The sequence below is a fragment of the Wolffia australiana genome, chromosome 4 (assembly GCF_029677425.1).
Source record: "Wolffia australiana isolate 7733 chromosome 4, ASM2967742v1".
NCBI classification, from domain to species: domain Eukaryota; kingdom Viridiplantae; phylum Streptophyta; class Magnoliopsida; order Alismatales; family Araceae; genus Wolffia; species Wolffia australiana.
In genome coordinates, this window is record NC_135838.1 from 15,490,722 (window position 1) to 15,515,684 (window position 24,963).

At 40.5% G+C, this 24,963-nt stretch overlaps 1 protein-coding gene across 1 annotated transcript; it reads left to right on the forward strand.

Annotated features, from left to right (window-relative positions):
* Positions 1-12,299: 12,299 nt before the first annotated feature.
* LOC144702063 (oligopeptide transporter 7-like) lies at positions 12,300-17,306 on the forward strand. The gene is made up of 6 exons (XM_078573933.1): positions 12,300-12,840; positions 12,915-13,012; positions 15,076-15,645; positions 15,777-16,032; positions 16,117-16,299; positions 16,525-17,306. Exons 1-6 carry the CDS (start codon positions 12,325-12,327, stop codon positions 17,137-17,139), a joined length of 2,238 nt encoding a protein of 745 aa, XP_078430059.1. The 5' UTR covers positions 12,300-12,324; the 3' UTR covers positions 17,140-17,306.
* The last annotated feature ends 7,657 nt before the right edge of the window (positions 17,307-24,963 follow it).

Here is a 24,963-nt window from a genome sequence, read left to right on the forward strand (position 1 = left end):
TAGTTAGAGTAAGGTCATCTCTAGAAGGACTGGCCTTTAGAGATGCTTATAATAATTGAGTCGTTAGTTAATGAGCAATAATAATAACACTAATCATAATGAGTATAGGAAGAAATAAATGATTAGTAAGTGGATAGAATACTAGATTAATAAGCAAACTAGAGAAGATAGATTTATCAGATATTATAAGTATATATATATTATGGACACAGAGAATAATAAAGAAGTAAGATATTGCATATTATAGTTAATGATCCTATTAATATAGTTAATGAAGAAGTAGAAGGTACTTAATAAGAGTAATTAGATTGCTCAGAGTAAAGAAGAACATGAAGAATAGAGTAGAAATTTGATAGGTAGGGAAGTACTTATCTGTAGTAAGAATTTAAGAATTAGATAGTTTGGGAGAGAGTAACTGATTATCTAGTTATAATATACTAATGAGCTACATAGGCATAGATATATTAACAGAATATATTTTATATAATGTTATAGACAATTAATTAGTTAATATATGTTCTTATATTTTTATATATGTTTTAATATTTTTATAATCAATTTAAGGAGTGGAAGGGGTAAATTAGTCGTCCAAATGCCTGAAAAGAGATCCAGGATAAGAGAGATATTGATTTATATATTATTTATATGCTTTGTATACGTAAAAATAGTGAGAAATAGAGGTTGAGACTACATGCTTTTATGCTTTTATATGCTTACATTCACACCCAAGACGTGTTCCACGGAATGCCTATAAGAGGTCGAGATAAGACAATGGATGTGTGTGTGTGTGTGTATATATAAAATAAGATTTTTATAAGTTTGATAGAGGAGAACTTATATGAATCAATGATGAATTATTAAACACCGAAGGTGTTTGATGGAAAGCCAAAACGGAATAGTTCTAATGAATCATTGATCAAACTGAACAAAAATGTCAATTCAAAGACTTCAATCAAGTTTATTATATGAATCTCCAATTTTTCAAAAAGGATAAGCTCAAGGTTACCAAACACCGCATTGAATCGGAAAATTATGGGTGGAGGGTGATAACTTGCAAATTATCATGTTTAATTGATGAATATTACATTATACTTATGTGTTTTAATGTCTATATTTGCATGTTATCATATATAAATGGAGATAAATGATATACATTTGATTGTATTATTATCTACAATTTATTATTATTATTTAACCTCATTTCATTGAAGAAATATTTTTTACAGGGTCTTAAATACTTGGCTAAAGGTTGGTAAGGGCTTTCCTAGTTTTCCATATTTTTCTATAATTTTCTGACCAGTGTTTAGCCAAGAAATGATTTTTAAGAATTAAAATAATATATTTTATTATTTATTTAGTATTTAAAAAATATTTTTTATTAAATTTGTCGCATCCACGTCATTCGTCCTAAAATTTGGCTGAATGATTGGAAGCGCCAAGTTAGTCAATGATAGGCTCACTATGGCATATTGTGCATCGCGATGCCATAATGAGCGAATCATGTAAAGTGTCGCGTGGGAGCAACAACAAGAAAAGGTGCGTGTTTTTTATTCTTTTCGTAAAGGACTCCTCGTACACGCAGTGGGTAGCTGCGTGCATTGATTGCACGCGGCAACTGAGACACATGTGCTTTTAAAATAAAAAAGGCACGCAACATCGAATCGCCGCATGCATTTAATGCACGCGACAGGCGAAAAGCACGCGTAATAACTTGAAAAAAAATCTTCTTGTCTTTTCTTTAAAAAAAAAACACAAGGCGACGTGGCGCTTCATGAGCCACTTAAATGAAGCGTCATTCTCCAATGATTGCGCACTGAGGAAGCGCGCAAAATGTGTCAGAACATTATCAGATAATGGGGAAAATGAGAAATAAAAGCGCTAACCAATCACAAAATGTCATTTTTAAGAGAGATAAAAGAAATCCAACAGCATAGATTAATCCTCAGTAAAATAATGATATCTTGAGATCTAGACGTCCATGTGAGCGGAAATTTTGAGGGCATGTTTGTCTTTTACCCCTCTACGATCTCTACGTTGGATCTTTAAATAGAGGTCTGGAAAAAGGTGAAATTTTCCTTTTTGGAGCTCTCCCCAAAGATTTATCCAGGAAGGACATAGGCGTTGCTTTGGAAGTCGACAGTTCTTGATTCTCCCATCAAAGTTGTAAGTTTCTGTTTTGTATTTTGAACTTTTTCTTGAGAGATTCTAAAAATGCCTTGGCATGGGCCAAATGTACATGCTCTAGAGGTTGTTTTGAATGAAATTAGCATTGCAATTTGAGTCTGATTCGAGATCTGCTTTTTAATATCTAGTTTTAAATAGATTTGGAATAATTCTGAATTTTTAGATTGTTAAATAAGGGTCGGATTTCACCTTTTCCCCAAATTCTTCACTTTCTCTCTCTAGGTTAATTTTCTCCCTTTAGATTTCAAAAGGGATTGTTTGGAAATTTAATTCAATATATTAAAAACCTAAATATAAAATTTCATCCAAAAATTCCTCCATCCTGAAGTCCAATTTCAAAACCCCTTTCTTGATTATAAAATTCCCAATTTTAATTCATAAAAATTGTCTTAAAATTCTATAATAATTGGGAAATTAATAATTCGAATTAATCTGATCCTATAGTTAAAATTATCCTATCTTGTGCTTTTTGACAGAAAATATTTAAAGTCAAAATTAAGTTTTTACTTAATGTTGATTAATTAAAGCATGATTAAGTATAATTAAGGTTGACTAATTGCAAAATTAATTCATTCTTGAATTAGTTTATTAAAAATTGGATTAAAATTCTTGCTTGTTGCCTCCCTGTGGTTTGACCCCTTGCTTGCTCTATACACTGTAATTAGTGATGAAGGGTATTTACAAATTTTATTGCAGAAGTCTAAAAGCGCAATCAACGAGGTATTTACACATCAGTTTTAGGCTTATCAATTGGCGAAGTTGCTGGGGAGGCACGGTGAGTATCTGAAATTAAATTAAGAGATACAAATTTTTTGATCATAATTGTCTTGATACATTCTGAATTTGTAGTCAAATATTGTTTTAAAATTGAATTTTGAATTTGTTAATTTTTTTCTTTGTTTTGATTTTCAAAACACATCGTGGTAATCCAAAATTTGTCAATTTTTTTCTTTGTTTTGATTTTCTTGATCGAGATAATCTGACTCGTCCTCAGAACAAACTATTAGAGATTGAAATTTTAAAACAAACTATCAGATATTTTTTTATTTATTTTTATTGAACTAACGCGTACTAATCTTTTTCTTGAGTGCTTGTGTTACAAAAGAAGGTGGTCATCACAATTGGGACTTACACATCAATTGAGGTAAGTTTTTACTTTTATTTTTTGTTCTCATACTCTGATATTACAGAAAGGGAAAATCCTCTCAAAGGAGAAAATGGAAAATAATAGAAGTCCGACAAGCAACACAATCCTAGGGCACGGTACGCATCATCCAACAATTAGGGGAATGATGGAATTGAATAACGGTTTAAATTATCGTGAATATCCGTTAGATTCCCACAGAAATCCTGCTCGCAAGAAACTTAGAGAATTTTATGAGCACCAAGTTTTGAAGAATACCTTGCACTTAAGGAAAACTCTTATAGGAATCATGTAGGGAATTATAGAGATGATCCTAGGGAAACCTTCAAGGCTTTTGAAGAAGAAAAAACAGAATCTTCTGAAACCCCTAATTTTGAGTTTGAGAATCCTCTAGATTATCTTAGATGTCAGAAGTCTCCATCTCCTAAACCTATAAGACAAGGTATAAGTTCTTCTACTAAAAGCATAGATGTTAGTTCTCCTAGCCCTACTAGCAGTAGCTCCCAACTTAAGACCACCACTACTAATATCCCTACTAGATCAAGTTCTCGGATAACCAAGGAATCACCTATGACTTGTCCCCTTCCATGCTAATCCATAGCTTAGCATGGACATTTGGATCTTCTATTTCCAAGCTTTATACCACATAATTTAAGCTCTAACGTTGCAACAAGTAAATTGATAGAGCAGAGAATCCCGCTCCATCAAGGACAATGCTGAAGTCTACAGAATCCCGCTCGAGCCCTGCTAGAATGCAACGCCAAGGCGAGGGCGAAGGTATCTAGATAGTTTTGATTTTCTCGGGCCATTATCCTTGCAAAGGCCCTTTTCATTTCATCTTTCCCCCTTTAAAGCCTCTTCCCTTTTCGTTTTGTTTTAAAACATCTGTATTAGTAGTCTTAAGCTGGGGCCCCTTTCCTATTGGGCCCCCCTCTTTTGGTCCCTCCTTCGGGCCCATCACCCTTCCTAAAGAGTAGATTTGTGAATTTTTGGAAAAAGGTCGCCCGATGACCTTTTGAGAGAGGAAGAAAAACGTAGGAAATAAATGACAAAACAGGAGTGAGAGCCGTCGCCTGCTCCTGTTCCGTCGGAACTGCGCCGCCAGAACCGCGCCGCCAGAACCCTAGGCCGCGGACCCTTGCCGATGGAGCCCCAGACCACAGATCTCGCCCTCGGGGCCCTAGGGCGGGGATCCCGCCGTGGATCCGACCGCTGGAGCCCCAGTTCGCTGATCCCCCCACCCAGACCTACTGCGCTGGTAGCCCGACGTCAGATGCCTGACGCAGCTCCCTTGCGATCGCATGGCCGCCGCTCGCTCCCAACGCCGATGCTTGCCGCGCAAATTGCCGACGCCGAATGCCCGACACATCTTTGCTGGCAACTGCACCGCTATCGCTGCTCCTGACATTAATGACGTTACCGCTCTGGTCGCCCACCTCTAGGCCGCTAACGATCGAGCTTGCGCCGCTGAGCCCGTCTTTGTGTTGGAGTCACCCATCGCCGTCCTCCTGTGGCGTGCATTGACCGAGCCGCCAGCGCCATCCTTGTGCTGTGCCCATTGACCAAGGCAAGCCTGGGCCAAAGCTTTGTCGAGCGCCACATCGTTGCGACCGTTAGCTGAGCCTGAGTCCGACCCCGCATTGCACTCGTCATTGCTGCTTCATCATCCTACTTCCCTCTGTACGTCACTGCTCTAGTGCCACCGCCTGTCGAGCGACGCCGCCGTGCCCGTCTTCGGCACAGCTCCACTGAACTATGTCCCACCAGTACCTCTACACTGACTAAGTATGACTGCGCGACGACACGCCACGAGGTACCTCGCCCCTCTAGCTCGCCCATTAATTATCTTTTGACGTATATCTGTCGACACACTTCACCACACTTGGGTTGGAGTAGGTGAGAGGGTAAACAGACACGAGAGCATCCAACGAGCATCTTCCCTAGTTAGTGGCCGAGCCCGCCCATTACGTGAGAGCATCGACAGATTTAATCAGCTCGGCACCATAGACTCTGTTTTCGCTCTGACGAGGGTCAGGAGGTCACCATCATCATCATCTGCCGCCCGCCGTAGAGCATGGACCCTGGAGAGCCCCACCAGTCGGGGCCTGGACATACCATCACCGAGGCTTGCGTCGCATCACGTAGACGCATCTCCGTAGGTTCACACCGACGGACGACGTCTTCAATGACATCCACATATCATCTCCCCGGTATCTGATTATCACCTCAGTACCCCTCGGGACGATATCAGCAACATCGTCCTGCATCAAATTGGTATGATAGCATTGCCTCAATACCCAACTGGAGGACGTCATTGACGTCATCCTGGATCATTAATGCTTGGTTCTTTGGGTATGACTGACAACAAACCTTACTTTTTGCATGCTTATCACAGTATAGCAGGATAATAATAAACCTTAATTCCCAAATATCAAATCATGTTATCATCAGTCGTATTTGCATTAGATTTGTTTCCCAATTAAGACATTGTGATCTGTTCATGGGTCGCCCTCAAGAAAAATCTATGTGGTCATCTTCATGTTGAATATATGCCTCTACCTTAATGAACCTCATTATCAAATCACCAGTCTTCTATTTCCAATTTGATTGCATTTGGAGGGGAAGAGATCCAAGAAAGACATGGAGAAATATGTGCACCTTAAGAATTATGGCCATCATAAATTTTGTCAAGGCACTTCTTCCATTCATATTTTACCACAGTTTTTATTAAAACGAGCAAAGTTTATGCCTCATCCCAAATTAAAATTTTACAATATTTTTGTGATTGGATTGAGATCCATATATATTCAATCCACTAATCATCTAACCCTTTTGATGTCCAAACATAACACCACATATTAGCCACAATACTTCAGGTTTGCCTAAATAAAAAGTATTTCCTCAAGTATAAAGGGAATAAAATGTGGATCAATGGCCTTCACATAGCTCGCATTGTTTTTCAAAACCTAATGAATTCAGTTATGTCATCCATATTTGTACCTTGTTAAAAGCAAAAATGTGAGCATCAATTTAAATAATCGGAAATATTTTACGTTAACAGTATATTAAACCAAAGCTGGAGCTGAAAACCAGAAAAAAATAAAATTAAGTGAGCATAATAGCAATCAAATATTTGAATCATTTGTTGATTGGACGAGTCTCTTAGTGCCATTCCGTTTTTCAGAATCTAGATGTTTCAATAAGCTCTTAAATGCACTCAATCTTCTCTTTTTTCCATCAAATACTTTGACCAGAAATCTGACTTCCTTATCATTTAGTTTCAATACTAATTGGGAATGCACCAGAATAGAGCGGAAGCCACTCAAGAATTATTCTCAAGGGCATCAAAAATAAGTTTCCTTCTAGCCTACACTCTCTTAGAGAACTAACATATAATTTTCTTAACATAACGGGGTATTATGTAACAGATTCTGAAAAATGTTGAATAGATTGGTCAGTGATTGACAGGTTTCTATACTATAAAGCATTATTTCACAAGCCATTGAAGGTTCAGCTAAAAAATATCCATGACTTTATATCTACCACATAACAGATCTGGAAAATAAACTTAGTCTTTAGGTGAACAATGTTTTAATGGATATTTTATTTTGCTTTTAATATATTAAAATTAAATTTAAAGTTTTCTATGAATTCAGTCATTAAGACACCTCTTTCAGAACACCATTAGTCCTGAATGGAAACATTCCATAAAAGGTTACATGGTAGTACAATAGACAGTGCTACAAAAGTAATGAATAAGATATGAAGGAAGAAAACTTAAATAGTTTGATTTTATTGTTAGCGGGTCCTGTGGGTCTATTAGGATTCTGCAATAACTATTCGTATGGAAGACTTAAAAATGGCCAAATAATAAATCAAACGCTGATCATCTGACCTTGTGTGACGCAGATTCTACTTTCACCTACTTCCTAGGAAAATAACCTTAAATCTGTGTACACGTCCAGCCACTTGATGTATCCACATAATAACTTTAATGTTGGATCTACTCTTCAGTGTCTTGAACTCTTTCTCAATGTCTACCTGAGCTTCTCACCATCCAGTCATCTCATAGGGACATGACTTTTTAAGGGAGGAAAAAAAGGAAAGGAAGCACAGATCTGCCTTGCATGCAAACCAGAAATTGGTGCTACCCTAATACGCTTGTAATATTTACCATAAAACACATTATACATTTCACAATATCCAAAATGTCCCAAAATACTATAATTAGGATCATGTAGTTGATAGACTTTTCTACATACCATATATATCCTGTCATCAGTGATTAATTATACGAAGATAATATTAAAAAATAATTCATTAATATTTTTTAAAGCCAATAGATGTGTTAAGTTGCCAACTAACTTCTTGTGCTCTACATAAGATACACAAGCCCTAATAAATTTGGGTATGATTAACCATCAAACCCTCTCCCATCATTCTAGTTAGTACTAATGCTAAACGGAGACCATTGGAGATCCTCTTCACTTATGAATCCATTATCCTACAACGATTTCAATTTATTGACTTCCTTGTGTAGAACTCCTCTCATACCTAGGGCAGACAATCCCATCTTGCTTCTCCAACCATCTTCATGGAATTCGTCCTATATCTACTCTATGACAATTGAACCCTGTGATTAAGAAATCATAAGTCATTGTTAAAATGTAACCAACCATCCATTATATACCTTTGGTATCTCAGGTTGTAGAACCACTTACACAACTTTGACGCAAATCAACCTGATTCACAATTAGGTATAATATTAATCAGATATTCATGTATATCAAATCACTCTTTCTTGAAAGAAAAGGGACCATATATTCTTCGCGCTGAAATATCACCCACACTTAATATATAAGTATCATTAGATACTTGGAGTTTGAGGTAAAATTATTTGAAATTATTTCACTCAATTCTTTTATTTTTGGTAACTTCAGTTATTGATTTGGTAAACAGACAAATAAAAGTATTTTTATAGTTCTTGAATGTGGGAACATTCATGAACTACATTGCTATTCTACAGTTGACTGTGGGAGCATAAACATTTCTTTCTCTAGATAAAGATAGAAAAGAGAAAAGACAAAAGGGCACACATAGCCACTATAGAGAGAGGATCATGAGAGGGAGATGAACAGATATAAAGACCAACTACCTTCCTACAAGCTTCAGCGGTTCTCTTCCCCTTTCCTCTTGCTCCTTCTTCTCCTATATCTACTGCTTCCTCTTCTATAATCTTGTCCTCTGCTGAGTTCTGCTGAGTCATGGAGGGTCTTCAACAAGAGGAAGGAGAGAGCGAGTGAAGAGAGCCAGAGAGAAAGAGGAGCAATAGAGAGAGGAACAAGAGATAGAGAGAATAGCACAAGAGAGAAAGAGGGAGAGAGAGGAATGAGAGAGCGAGAGAAGAGCGCCAGAGAGAAAGAGGCAGAGAGAGGAACGAGAGAGCGAGAGAAGAGCGCTGGAGAGAGGAACGAGAGAGAGAGAGAAGTGAGAAAGAAGGAGAGAGGAACTAGAGACATATGAGCAAGGAAAGAGATAAAGAGAGAAGAATGAGGAACGAGAAAGAAAGAGGAAGAGAGGAATGACAGAGAGAGAGAGAAGAGTGAAGAATGAGAGAGAAAGAGGAAGAGAGGAGCGAGAGAGAGAGAGAAGAACTAGGGAGAGAGAGAGAAGAGCGAGGGACAAGAGAGAAAGAGGGAGAGACTGAGAGAGAGGAACGAGAGAGAGAGAGAAGTGCGTGAGAGATTAAGAGGGAGAGAGAGTTGCGAAAAGCTCACATAATCGCACATCACCGAGAGAGAAGAACGAGAGAGAAAGAGGAGCAATAGGCGCAGGGTTTTGTTACATCACCGGAGACGGTGACGCCATCATGGTGACGTGGACTTGATGGAACACCCAACAGAGGGACGCGTGACATAACATGACGGAATTTTTTTATATGCTGGGACGCGTGACGGGATGGTAACGTGACGGCAATTTTGTCACGTCACCGTTCGTCATGTTCCGTCATCCGTTCCATCACGTCCGGGCCGTCACATCTCGGACATGTAGTTCCCTATTTCCAACTCTCTTTCCTCCTCCCTCTTCTTTCCTCCTCCTCCATCCTTTTTCCTTCCTTTTTGTGAGATCTGAAAGATGCGTAACTTCCAAAACACACAAAACAGATCTAGATCTGTCGGTGCCCATCATGGCCTTATATAGGGCAATGATGGGCCCTTTACAAATGGTCCAACGAGGGAGCCCTTTAACAACACAAATAAACTAAGAAACATAAAGAAAGCCACATGGCACACGAGGAACACAACACGACACGACGAACCGACACAACGAAGACGAAAACACAAGCACGGTAAAACGAGAAATCAAATGAACACGAACTGGCAAGAAATTCAAACAATCAATGGCGCGGTCATGCTTTTCAGCTGAGGTATTAAACAAGGATGTCTTCACCATTGCATTGGTGTGCCGGTCATGCGGGACGCAAGCCGGCAGATCGTTGACAGCGATGAGGACAGCTCTAATGATGTCTCCGATGGGGTACGCAAGTGCGCTCCATCACTAAGGGTTATGCCTCCACTATTAATGTCTCATTTACTATCAAAGTTCTCCCATGGATTGCTACCTTAGTCAAAATATCACTGTTTGCATGACTTGCTAGTAGTTGAATGTAAACCATTGATGAGTCCTACCTACCGATATAAAAAACCAACTCATCTTTTCATTAACATTCTCTTAGGTTCTCTCTATACTAAATATCATCCTCATAATACATAGACATTTTAGTTCGGGGCTACATATATTTTCCAAATGAAAATTTATTTATTTAAGTTATTTTTCTTTTGACATAAAATTTTACTCATAGGATATATTTTAATTTATTGTGAACCTTTTCGAATACCAGTGTTTTGAAAATTTAAATTTAATGCCAGTTTTAGGAATACAAAACCTACATTTAATGAAATTATTTTAAATTATTTTTCAATAACAAGATTAAGAAGTTTCACAACATTTTAATCTTTCTCCAAGCACGATAACCAATTGATACTAATGAAGTTATCTTTTAAAATGTATCCTGAAAAAAGCTCTCATATTTATTTTGTGAAAATATTATTTTTTCCTTATTTGAATTGTTGAATTCAGAAGCAATTTAGTAAAAAAACTAATCAAGTTCATTGGCGTGTGAGGTCAAACGCTTCTGATTACAGTTGTTTATTTTGATTTTCCATAATTAAAAAGAATGTTACTTTTTCAATCTTCATTTAATGAGGGATACAAGAATCCTTACCTTATAAATATTAAATTATGTTAATAATTAGAATATATTCTTAATGTAAAAATATTCAGGAAATGATCTGAGAAAATCCATTCGTGTTTTTAAAAATATGTTTAGTATTCTACAATTTGAGAAATTCCTTGAAAACTCAAGTGTTGTCATTAAACCTGCTCTTTCATGTGACATTTAGAATAGTTGAAAGGGATACGATGTAATGAGGATTTTGTTATATCATTTTGATATAATATTATTTTTTAGCTTTCTTCTTAGTCTAAATAATAAAATTTTATCTAGATTGTTGTATGAGTTCATATAAATTTATTTTGTATGAGTTTTGAGGCATCATGGGGTGTGAATCATATGGAGACATTTATGGGATTTCATACATATTATTGCTGGCAATTGGTGTTGTCCCATAATAAAAATAAAGGGAGACATGTTGAATTTATAATTAGGGTCCTTCTATCATTTACAAGAAAGATAGATATTGTCCTTGACTCCATTTGTGTAGACCCACATGTCAGATACTTGGATGCTGTATGGGCCCTCGTCTGGGACTTACCCTTCGCTTTGACTGATGGAGAGCATTGTCAGACGTAGTGGACAAGGCTGACCCATAAAATCCCTTATTGACAAGGTGTTGATTGGTCTGCCACCATCCTAAGGCTTTTCAAAATATTGCATGGTAAATTGGATATATTTGACAATCCAAAATATTGTGCAATGTTTCCATAAAAGTTTTCAAAAAATAGAGGGAAATTGAGTAACAATTACCACAAATGTAGGATTAGTTCCATCTCAAAATTAAGTAAATTGGATATAATTTAATGTAAATTGATGGAATTCATGAAAGATACAAGTATAAATCCAAATCTGAAGTTCATGCTGATTCAAATAACACTGGTCAAGCTTGTTTTGTACTGTATGATACATGGTCTAGAGCTATGATGCATTATATTGATGCGTAGGGTAATAGTTAAACATTGGAATACTTAACAACCACGATTTTAATAATCAAGACCGAAACATTAATGCGACATATTGATTTTAAGAATTGATGCAATATATGAGGGGATATCAAAAAATTAAAAAGTTTAAACGATGTGTTATTGATTATCCAAACTCTAATTATTGACATAAAGCTGAAGCGATTGGTCTTATTCTTGATTTATCTAGGAAGCAATACATTCATTTCGTGCACTTACTGGATTACTTAAACTACCAACCAAATTCATTATTAATGAGAGAGTCATATGAAGTTTTAACTCCATATATATATATATATCCATCAGATTCCCCCTCTCTCTCTACCTCTCTCCCTCCACATTTCGCTCTCTATGTGTCTATCTTTTTCTCTGCCCCCCCTCCCTCTTTCTCTATTTTCCAACATATATATATATAGACATATATATATATCTAGCTGGCTATACAATCTATCGATCCATCTTCCTCCGCACTTGCGCCCGAAAGATGGGAAGATTCATTCAGCCGCAGTGAAAGGTGGGCGTAAGGGAATTCCGAGCTTTGGATGATCGGATTTTCCCGATAGTTGCAACCAAGGGTGGTAAACGGCACACGTTCATCTTGCCGAGCCAATCCGATTCACAGTAATTAAAAAATGAAATAGCTGGAGATGAAGCGAGAGCGAGATATGGTAGATGAAGTCATAAAGATAGATATATATATATATATATATAGAGAGAGAGAGAGAGAGAGACTCTCAATGGGGGCAATGGAAGAACACAGGGAAATTGAGGCGCCACTACTCCAAGAGAGGGGCGCTCCGTCGGAGATCCATGGCGAGGAAGAGGAGAATTCACCGATAGAACAGGTGGCGTTGACGGTGCCGGTGACGGACGACCCAGACACCCCGGTACTAACGTTCCGAATGTGGGTTCTGGGCACCTTCTCCTGCGTCCTCCTCTCCTTTCTGAACCAGTTTTTCTGGTACCGTAAGGAGCCCCTCTCCATCTCTTCCGTATCCGCCCAGATAGCCGTCGTGCCTCTGGGCCGCTTAATGGCCTCATCCCTCCCCTCTCGTCTCTTCTTCAAAGGCAGCCGCTTCGAATTCTCTCTCAACCCGGGACCGTTCAACGTGAAGGAACACGTCCTCATCACCATCTTCGCCAATTCTGGCGCCGGCAGCGTCTACGCCATCCATGTCGTTACCGCGGTCAAGATCTTCTACAGAAAGCATATGAATTTCTTTGTCTCGCTCCTCGTCGTCTTCACCACCCAGGTGCTGCCTCGTACTCTCCTTGTCCATCCTGCTGCTCCGTGCCGTCTGATTTTGTCTGCTCTCTACGCTCCCAGGTGCTGGGTTTCGGCTGGGCCGGGATATTTCGGCGGTACCTAGTCGAACCGGCGGCCATGTGGTGGCCTCACAATCTCGTCCAAGTCTCCCTCTTCCGGTACTCTCTCTCTATCTCTCCCGCTCTCTCTCTCTCTCTATCTCTATCTCTCTCTCGCTCTCTCTCTCTCTCCGTCGCTCCCTCTCTTCCTCTCTCTCTCTTTCTCCCTCTCTCCCTCTCTCCCTCTCTCTCTCTTTCTCCCTCTCCCTCTCTTTCTCCCTCTCTCTCTCTCTCCCTCTCTCCTCTCCCTCTCTCTCCCTTTCTCTCTCTTTCTCCGTCCCTCTTTCTCTCTCTCACTCTCCCCTCTCACTCTCTTTCTCCCTCTCTCTCTTTCTCCCTCTCTCTCTCTCTTTATCCCTCTCACTCTCTCTCCCTCTCTCTCTCTCTCTCTTTCTCCCTCTCTCTTTCTCTCTCTTTCTCCCTCTCACTTTCTCTCTCTTTCTCCCTCTCTCTCTCTCTTTCCCCCTCTCACTCTCTTTCTCTTTCTCTCTCCCTCACACTTTCTCTTTCTCCCTCTCTCTCTCTAAGTCTCTCTCTCTCACACACTCTCTCCCTCTCTATCTGACTCTCTCTCTCTCTGACTCTCTCTCTCACTTTCTCCCTCTCTTTCTCTTTCTACCTCTCTCTCTCTTTACATCTCTCTCTCTCTCTTTCTCCCTCTCTCTCTTTATACTCTCCCTCTCTTTCTACCTCTCTCTCTTTCTCCCTCTCTCTTTCTACCTTTCTCTCTCTCTTTCTATCTCTATCTCTCTCTACCTCTCTCTCTCTGCCTCTCTCTCTTTTTCTCCCTCTCTGTCTCTCTACCTCTCTTACTCTTTCTCCCTCTCTGTCTCTCTCCGTCTTCGTCTCTCACTTTCTCCCTCTCTCTCCCTTTCTCTCTTTTTCTCCTTCTCCCTCTCTTCTTCTCTCCATCTTCTTCTCTCTTCTTCTCTCTTCTTCTCTCCATCTTCTCTCTTCTCTCTCTCTTCCTCTCACTCATATCTCTATCTACCTTTTCTCTATCACCCTCTTTCAACCTCTCTGTCTCCCTCCCGCTTTCGCTCTCTCTCCCTTCCTATATCTCTTCCCCCTCTCCATCTCTCTCTCGGGTCCATTCTTATCAATCTCCTGTTATGTATATACTTATTTATCTTTTATTTCCAGGTTCCTTGTTGGAATTGTGCAAGGATTTTTAATTTCTAGGTCCCAGAATTCTACGTGATATAGCACGCTTACCTCTAAAGTTCTCTACTCATGATATCCACACTAATGCGCGCATTGGATATGGACCTTGAAAGTTGAGGTATATCAACTTGGGCACCAAAATTGTGGACAGAATTCACGAATGCCCTTGTTTCCATACAGTCGCGCACCGTGTTGCTCTTGATATTTGCGCCAGTGCTGTCCCACTTAGATTTCATGCTCTTCTTTTATTGTACTCCTTTTAGATTTATCATTTTTCCAAGAGTGTCGCGCCATTGATCTTTCTTAATCGCTGCTGGCACTCGTATTGCAACACAATTGTGTCAGCTATTCAACATTTCAGACGTGATTCGTATATCAGAGTTCCCATGTCACGAATCAGTCTTCAAAGCAAATATTTATTGTACAGTCCTCCAAGAGCCCTCTGCATGCCTTTCTTCTGCCTTACGTTCCTTCCTATTTAGCTTCTTTCATCCCCATCTTGGTTTTGTTAATGTTGCCGACTCTTCCAAAAGTGACACTCAGAGGGAATCTGTTGCTGAAGCAAATTTTGGTTGTCACTGGTATTCCACCTCGAATTCGGCCAAGTCTTCAGGTGCAATTGTGCAATGAATTTATCTCTAGGCATGACCATGGATCAAGTAAAAGTGAGTTCAAAGTATGAAGACTGCAAACACGCAGTTGTATTCATACGAACGGTTTGTCATGGAATTATAAAGTTTTTCGACATAGATAAACAATTTCCAATGTAGAGTTCTGTTAAAGGACGGCAGATTTGTATGTGCGATACACATACCATGTAACTTTTGTACAAACCCTTCTTTAATGAGAATCAATCCACTTACACTCATAAGAAAAGCAAGATTCCCTCTGATTTTCAAGATGGTTGACAAAGATTCCCCAGGGGATTGTTTAACATCTTCTACCCTTTTGATTACCAGGGCGCTACATGAGGAAGAAGAAAGGAAGAAAGGGAGCCTCACAAGGAATCAGTTCTTTGTGGTGGCGTTAGTCGGCAGCTTCGCCTACTACATCTTTCCAGGGTACCTGCTCCAGATGCTGACTTCAATCTCTTGGGTCTGCTGGGTGTTCCCGAGTTCGATCCTGGCCCAGCAGATTGGGTCCGGGCTCCATGGTCTCGGGGTCGGCGCCGTGGGCCTGGACTGGTCCACCGTCTCCTCCTACCTCGGCAGTCCATTGGCCAGTCCATGGTTCGCCACAGCCAACATCGCTGCCGGCTTCTTCCTCATAACGTACGTAATCACGCCGGTGGCATACTGGTTGAACCTCTACAAGGCAAAGAACTTCCCTATTTTCTCTGACGGGCTGTTCACTTCCACCGGCCAACCCTACAACATTTCAACTATAATCGACGACAACTTCCACTTTGATCTCGACTCGTATCGCAAGGAGGGCCCTCTCTACTTGAGCACCTACTTCGCTATGTATTACGGAGTTGGGTTCGCAACCCTCACGGCCACTCTTGTCCACGTTCTCCTCTTTTACGGCAGGTAGGGATTGAGGCAAAGACGTATCTCAAGTTTAAATGCAGCTTTCAATCTCCGTAGACAATGGCATCCCGCACAGACGATTAGAAGTTTATACGCTTGCGTCCTAAAACTATGATGACCAATTCTTTCAGAGAAGTTTATACGCTGAGCAAGTCGGCCTTGAAAGAGAAGAAGATGGACGTCCACACGAGGTTGATGATCGTGTACCGACGAGTTCCTGAATCATGGTTCATTACTATACTTTTGGCGAACATCGCTCTCACCATCTTTGCGTGCGAGTACTACAATGAGCAGCTCCAGTTGCCATGGTGGGGCGTCTTGCTGGCTTGTGCCATCGCCTTCGTATTCACCTTGCCCATCGGGATCATCACCGCCACCACAAACCAGGTCAAACACCAGACCAACGCAGACCAAATGTCTTCAATTTGACAAATCACTTTCGCGTAACTTAACTTGTTGTTTCTTTTCCAGACTCCCGGTTTGAACATCATCACCGAATATATCATCGGTTATCTCTATCCAGGGCGGCCGGTGGCTAACATGTGTTTCAAAGTTTACGGGTATATCAGCATGAAGCAAGCGTTGACATTCCTCCAAGATTTCAAGCTTGGCCACTACATGAAAATTCCCCCACGAACTATGTTTATGGCGCAGGTTAGTTAGACATCTTTCGATCGCCTTTCATCTATTTTGATATTAGAGATGAAATTTAGGACAAACATTGCCTGAACATCTCAACATATTTTGAAGAACCATCAAATTTTAAGGAAGGATTGACCATACAACCTCGTCTTTGGCGAATCATGATTGTTAATAAAGACATGTGGGAAAAGTAGTAAATGTGCAACTGAGACGTGGTGCTAAATTATCTTCTATTAGGTGGTGGGAACCCTGATTGCGGCAGTAGTGCACCTGGGGACGGCCTGGTGGCTCATGGACTCCATTGCTGGAATATGCGATAAGACGCTGCTACCTTCGGGCAGCCCATGGACGTGCCCATCGGACCACGTCTTCTACGACGCGTCGGTCATCTGGGGCCTTATTGGACCGCGCAGGATCTTCGGCAATCTGGGCACCTACGCAGCCATCAACTGGTACTTTCTAGCAGGAGCAATCGCCCCGGTGCTTGTCTGGTTTGCCCATAACGCATACCCTGAGAAGGAGTGGATTCGTCTGATCAACATGCCGGTGCTTATCGGTGCTACCATAAACATGCCTCCGGCCACACCCGTGAACTACATCACTTGGGTCATCGCCGGATTCTTCTCTGGGTTTGTCGTGTACAGGTATCGGCGGGAGTGGTGGCAACGCCACAACTACGTGCTATCCGGAGCGTTGGATGCTGGGCTTGCGTTCATGGCGGTGCTGCTTTATCTGTGCCTGGGCATGGAGAATATCAGCCTCAGTTGGTGGGGCAATGACTTGGATGGTTGCCCTTTAGCCTCTTGTCCGACCGCGAGTGGCGTGGTCGTAAAGGGCTGCCTCATTTCCTGAATGCCGCCATCATGTTGCTTCCGGTGTAAATAAATGCTATTCTTTTGTCGATTGAATTATTTGCTGAAGACGAGGGAAGCGCCTCCTCCTCCAAGATGTTGAAAGTTGGGAACTACTTGTGCAAATGATCTCCTGTTCTCTCTAATCTATCTTCTACTTTATGTTTATCTATATTATACTTTATATCTAGGCGTGCATTTTAAATTTATTAATTATCTTATGAAAGGGAATCAGTTTAATGATTTTAAATTTATTAGTTATATAATGGCATTTGACAATGTAATTTATTTGTAGGGATAATTTCTCCAGTGGAGTAATGGAATTAACAATTGTTGACTAAAAAGGTTTAAGTGTCAACTCCATGGGTCAGAAGAATATGACTTTTTGGAAAAGATATATGCTCAATAATATGGCATAAATGATACCTGTGTTTTTTTTTTGTCCCGTTTTGGATTCAAATATACAGTTATAACTGATTGTTTTCTAAAATTCAAAGAATGGAACAGGATCAAAAGTATCTTTGTGCTGCATCTATTTAATAGCTTACTTCACTACATTATTACACAAGCCATAAAGACCCTTTTGTAGCTAGTGAGAAGTTTGTAGGGTCATCTTTATATTTCTCCACATCAGTCCTGTGTTTCTGGAAAACAAAACACTGAAATAATATATAAATACATGTATTCCTTCTCTAGTACATCTAAATGGGACAAGTTCCTGAGATTGTTAATTTGCAGTACAGCAGAACACTAATTTGGAGTTTAGACATACAAACATAAAAAAAAGAATGGTTAAATCGTCATATTCTTTCTTACCGGTAATTAGATAGATGTTATGAGCTTCTTGTTAAAATCTATGTACTGACATTAACATTATGTCAATTACAAACTCAAAAACCTAAAATAAATGAGCCTTTGTGCTCTCAAAACAATTTGAATGGTGTGACAATAGAATGTAAAATAAATTGGCATATATTTTAAGAAAAAGATATCCACTACTGAAATCTAGAAACACAAATCTACCTGATTAATTTTTTTTTCTCATGGAGCAAGAAATAAAGTATGCCAGCATATTAATTGATGGGGGACCATCCAGACGATGCCAGGATGAGACGTATCCAACCACACCGGGCTGCTGGCGCAGACGCTCACCATCCGGAGTTTAAATACTCCGCGTATCTTCCCATTTTTGCGCTTTATTTTGTCTTGTTTGGTTGTATTTCTGTTCATGGACCTTACGGACTGGGCCAGTGTTTGGGCCTTGTCCATGTTGTATTATTTTCTTTCTTTTCTATTGTAACCGTTGAATAGATGATGAACCACATCTCGCGACGGTTCCTCCTCTCAATGACATCACTTGGCACCTATCCTCACTATATAAGGGGATAGCATGCCCAAGTGAAGTATGCTTTGGATGAATTGAAAATTGTGTTTTCTTTCTATTGTAGTATCTAGACGTGTGGCGGTGGCTCATGGAGTGGTCTCGACGTGAGGGTGGGCAACCACGTCCCCATCGAGATCACTCCGAGGACGTTTCATAAAAAATTCAAGATCTGCAATTCCTGGGAATCATTCCCGCTCCTCGTCGATATCACTCCGAGGACGTCTTCCGAAGATCCAAGAATTGCAGTCTTGGGTGTTGTCGTCGTCAGTCCTTCCTCGTCGAGAACACTCTCAGGGCCTGTCGTCGTCATCACCGCCAGGACCTTTCGTTCTTGCCAAGACTTCCTAAGAATCAAGAAACCGCCATCATACTTCGGGTTCTTGGGTGGTTGGCCTTCAAGAACTCAGGTTTCTAAGTTTGTTACACCTCCATCGCCACTGCCTCCAGCGCCCGCCTCACCTCCGCCACCACCATCATCAACTCCGCTCTCCGCGCCCCGGTACCACCTGCACCTCCATGTGGCTGTGCCGCGCCAAGCTCCGCGAGCGCCCGTGCCTAGCTCCCGCGCGTCATGCACCCCAGCTTTGCGGCCCGCGTCTGCGCGCCCACCTAGAGCACCCACACACCCGCGGCCCCGCGCCCGCGCATGCCTGCGCACCCACCCAAGGCGCCCGCGCCCCCGCGCCCCCACGCCTGCAGCCTGCGTGCCCCCAGATCATGCGCCCGCCTCAGCACCACCGCACGCCCGCACCGCTGTACACCCGCACGCCCTAGGCCGTGCACCCCCAGCTCCGCGCCCGTGTTTGTGCGCCCACCCCGGGTGCTCGCACGCTTGCGGCCCGCGCCCGTGGCCCGCGCGCACTCCGCGTGCCCGCCGCTGCTTCACACCCGAGCGCCCTTGGCCACTGCCGCCTGCACGCTAGTTATCCTCGCACGCGCCTCGCCCAGCGATTCGTGGAGGAACCCTCCGCCATCCTCATGCCCTCTTCTCCGTCGCGCACTCTGGCCCCATCCTCATCGTTGTCTCACCATCAACGGGATATCACCATCATCCTTGATTTCGTCGTGACATCATACCTTGCCTTGGACTCCGTCAATCAGGTATGTTCTCGTCTCCCCCCCCCCGAATTACATTTGAGTACTATTCCCTGTTGTAGTGCCGTCTTCCGCTATCAATTCCTTTGCCAAAGAATTATGGCGATAACTGCTATAGGTTAGCCACTTGTCGAGAGATAGGATTTCTTTGCGGTAAGCGATTAATCGCTGCTCCTTCAGCTTGGAACACTTCAGGGCCGTTAGACGCCCCTTACACCGTTCTCATCATAGTTGGTCTTAAGGGTCATTAGGAGTCCAAACGTGATCAATCCCTTCCTTTAGAGCACGACATTGGTCATACGTCCTAGCCCCTAGACGTCTACTATTGCTCATTGGGGTCTTTTGTACCGCATTCATTACATCTAAAGATAATTTCTTGAAATCAATTCATTGCTATACTGTGTTGTAATACGAACCATCGATCCCGGTGGAGTCGTATTACATCACTAATTCTAGCAATATATGAAGTGTTTCAAATCTGACTATTGAATTAGTACCAGAAAGAAACAATAAGATATACACATCCCAACAAACTTTGGGATGGGGATGGGAAAAAATGTTCCATTTATTCGCGAACATGTGAACGAACGAACACGAACAGGAACGGCAAAAATCGGTGACAAACCTGTTTGTGAACGGGTTGTGAACAGACAAACTGTTCGCAAACAGGTTCTATTCCTAAGGCATGGCCTTTTTCCATCTCCCCCCAGTTCACACCCAGTTACCCCTTCTCGATTTCTCCCCCTTGTTCCCCCTGACTTTCTCCCTCTCTGCAATTCTCCAGCTCCATGTTCTCCCTCTCCGGTGTTCTCCTTCTCTGGCGTTCTCCCTCTCTGGTGTTCTCCCTCTTCGGCATTCACCATCTCCGGCATTCTCCCTCCCATCCATTTTCCATCTAGCGTTCTCCCTCTCGGTATTCTTCCTCGCCAGTGTTCTCCTCTTGGCGTTCTCCCTCTCCAGCATTCGTCCTCTCTGGCATTCTCCCTCTCCGTCATTTTCCCTCTCCGGCATTCTCCCTTTCGGCATTCTCCCTCCCGTCCATTCTCCCTCACTGCATTCTCCCTCTCGGCACTCTCTGATGGAGCGCAAGCCTCCCCCAAAGACTTCTTTGGAGATGCCATCACCGTCATCAAGGCCCCCGAGACTGATTCGGCCACGATCTGGAAGGTGATGGTTCTGATAGAACTTCGATCCGACAGGTTCAGCCCGACCGACACACCAAGGCAACATTGAAGATGCGTAGGTTCAAATACCTTGGGGAAAGCACGACCATGCTTGTTTGGTTCATTGTTCTATCACGTTCGCGTGTTTGTTTTTGTCGTGTCTGTATCACCGTGTGTCGCATTGTTCACGTTGTCATTGTGCTCATGTTCACGTTGGATTTCACCTTGTCAGGAATATGGGTGCCGTCCTCTTGGTTTTGGGTAGAGCTAATGAAATGAATAGAAAGATGTACTTCTCTCCAGATATTACACTATGATCCAAAATGCTCCTCACTGCACTCTTCAAGTGCTGGACCTCTCTCCTCTCATATCAAGATCACTCTCTTCCGGGTAGCGGCTACTTGTGTTAAAATTCTCCACTAAGTTTCCTCCAACTATAAGATGAAATCTAGACATTCTCCGCCTCCCAGTTTAGCACAGAATATCAAATAGTGTGATGGCATGGGTCAGAGAATAAGAATGAACGAAAGATAGCATGCTCAAAGGGGAAGAGATGGATTTCAAATGAAAGATTTATCGAGGATATATCATTTCAGATTGCCTTCTCCCAAGACTTAGACGAATGAGAAAGAAATAGAACAAAGAAATCATGAGTAATGCCTTTACTAGATTCAATAACTTGAAACAAAAGTAATGAACTAACAATGCCTATCACAAAAATCCCCTTTTTTTTTTTAATTTTCCTCATATTTTGCTTGAACTTGAGGACTTCCTTTTTTTATTTCCTTATATTTTGCTTGAACTTGAGGACTTTTCTTTTCTTCTTCTTCTTCTTCTTCTTCTTCTTCTTCTTCTTTTCTTTTTTTTTGTAAGGGGTAAAGAAAAGACTAAACATTGTGAAAAAGAAAAACAGAATAGAGTTATCATTGACTCTAATAAGGGCATTATGTAAAATCATTGAAGAGAAGAAGAGGTAATAAGAAGTTGAAGAGCGAAATTAGACAGAAATGGTGATAGAGATGGGATAAAGGTGATCCCATGGAAAGGAAGATAGAATGGCTTGGGAGATGGCTACCATCCATGAAAGGCTATTTGGTTAGAGAAAAGTTCAAGAAAGTGGATAGGTATTTGGCTCATGGTTGAACAAATGGAATGATACATGGTATAACAAATGGAATGACATAGTGGAATGGCATGACAAGGTAGATGGAGAATCAAGAAAAAAAAATTCTGTGCTTAAAGACTTAGAGAAATGCCTATCTTCCACCCTAAAGTAAGATTGACTCAATGAAAGAATAAAAACATTCAAGTAGGATCGGCTCAGTGAATTGTGGCGCGGTGGGGGTCCTCAATTCATTCAACTCTCTAGCATTTTAAATCCTAGTGCTTCAATCCTTTGATTTTCCTATCCCCTACACACCCACTAGATATCCTAGCCATTTGGAAATTGACTCCCATATTATCCAAAATCAAGGTTTGTTTAATTTTTGCATGATCATGATCCGCTATATAAAGCCAAACTTCCCTACAAATGTAATTCGAATTCATGGATGAAGAAGGTCTCCTAAAGGTGGATTTTCAATTATACATTGAATTTATATGACAAAAACCAAACAAAGGTTTGCAAATCCTAAGTACATGAAATGTTCTCCCCCCCACTAATTATGCAATGTCCTCAATGCATGGGAACAGATCATAAATATAATTCAGAATTGCAAACCTGCTTAGGCGTGATCTTTGAATTTCTTTGAAGAACTTACTAATGACGAGTCGACATCTCGTTATCATGTGTGCGATATGTGCTTCTTCTTCTCTTTATTCCTGGAAAACTAAAAAACCAAAAGAAAAACAAAATAGCAATCTAGGGAAATAGATTAGTTCCCGTAAAGTAAAATCAAAGAAAAAATGCAAATAAAGAAAGAAATATAAATGGCGAGCTAGATAAATTTAAAGTCATACAAATGGCTCTATCATGAACTTTGGAATCCATAATTCCTTATGCGATATTGTTTTAAATGGTTCTAAGATGGATTTGGGAATCCACACTTTTCTCCCCTTATTTTGGGTTGAAATACCTTTTGTGCTTGTTGACATATATCACATAGGGATCCATCTTTGGTGCTCATACATCCATTGATTCCATAGATACTCACTTCTATGATCCGCATATCTCCTTCTTACGTCAAAATGTGCAATCTTCCTTTCATTTATGCATCTATTTTCCTTCTTAAGTAAGGCAGCAAACTTTTTAGTCAATGATTCATTCTCCATTTTTAAATTTTCTAACCGTTCATGCATCTCACTCTTTTGATCATTTAATTTCTTCATATCACTTCTCAAGTGGAGATTAACTATTTTTAAATCAAAAAAGTCCCACTTGAAATGATACGCATGATGGTTTACAGAAATTTTGAGAAGGTGGACTAATGGGTGATGGCGATGAGTCAACTGTTTTATGAAAAGAACTAGGTTGAGAAGATAAATCATCTACCACTGTTTCTTACTTAGGAATGTAATCCTCAAAGTGTACACTTTTGCTATTAGAAATATCTAAACTAAGGGACACAATATTATCTTCTTTTCTAAGGATTACCTCTCCCTCCTCAATATCAATCATAGCTCTAGCTGTTTTCAAGAAATATCTACCAAGAACTAATGGGGTTTTGTTTGATTTTCCTTCAAGGATCACAAAATCAGATCTGAAACGAAACCCCTCTATATCAATGCAAATATTGGAGATTTTTTCTCTAGAAGCTACCTGAGATCCATCATCAAAACAAACAACATCAGAAGAGGGAATGACCTTTCCTATAGGGTGTCTCACAAACATAGAAGAAGGTATGATATTCAGATTGGAACCAAGATCTATAACGACATTTTTGAATTTTGTTCCTCCAATTTCACATGTAATTTTGTACTCTATTTGTTCCAACGACTTCTTATATAAGTTCCTTTTCCTAGAAGGTTTTCCTATAGGTTTTTTAATGTGATTTGAGGGTTTTTGAGTGTTGGCTCTCCTACTTTATCCCCTAATTGGACTAATCCACCGCTATTGTCTTTGCTTACTATGTCTCCTATAGGTCCTTGACATTTATCATTCTCTATTTTTGTAATTCTTTCATTGAACTCCATCATATGATCCTTCACTTGAGACATCATGGATATCATAGTTTGGACAACCGGAACTATTTGAGAATGATCAGGGATAGGAGCACTAATAGGTGAGTCATTGGTTTTTGGAGAGCTTGACCTAGTAGGGATATTAGTAGCTGCAGTATTAATTTGGGAGCTACTACTCACATCCATAATATTGGTAGAAGAACTTATATCTGGACTTATGGCTATAGGAGATTGTGGCTTCCGATATCTAGGAAAATTTAGAGGATCCTGAAATTCAAAATTAGGGTTTTCAAAAGATTCAATTTTTCTTTCCTCAAGACCCTTCAAACTTTCCCTAGGATCATCTCTATGATTCCTATAAGAATTTCCTTAAGTGCAGGGTATTGTTCAAAACTTGGTGGCTCATAAAATTCTCTAAGTTTCCTACGAGCAGTATTTTCATGCGAATCTAAAGGATATGTAGGAAATTCCATCATTTCTCTAATCGTTTTACAATGCGTACCTTTTCCAGTGATTGTATTGCTTGGTGGGCTTCTATCATGTTCCATTTTCTTCTTTTCGAGGATCTTCCCTTTCTGTAATATTAGAGAGTGAGAATGAAAAGTAAAAGTAAAAAAAAATTACCTCAATGGATGTGTAGAAATCCAAACTGTGATGACCACCTTCTTCTGTAACACAAATACTCAAGAAAATGATTAGTACACGTTAGTTCAAAATATAAATAAACAAATGTCCAATAGTTTATTTTAAAATTCAAATCTCTGATAGTTGTTTTGGGGGACAAGTCAGATTATCTCAACAAGAAAATCACAACAAAAGAAAGATAGTTGATAAATTTGGGATTCCCACTATTTGTTTTGATAACTCAAAAAATATATATATATAAAAATTGAATTCAATTCAAGAATGTATAAAAAAATGGTTATCAGTCTAGAACAGAATATTCCTGATGAATTATTTAAAATTCTAACCGTGCCTCCCCGGCAACGGCGCCAATTCATAAGCCTAAAAAATGCACGTAAAATATGTCGTTGTTTGGGGTTTTAGACTTATGCAATAAAAT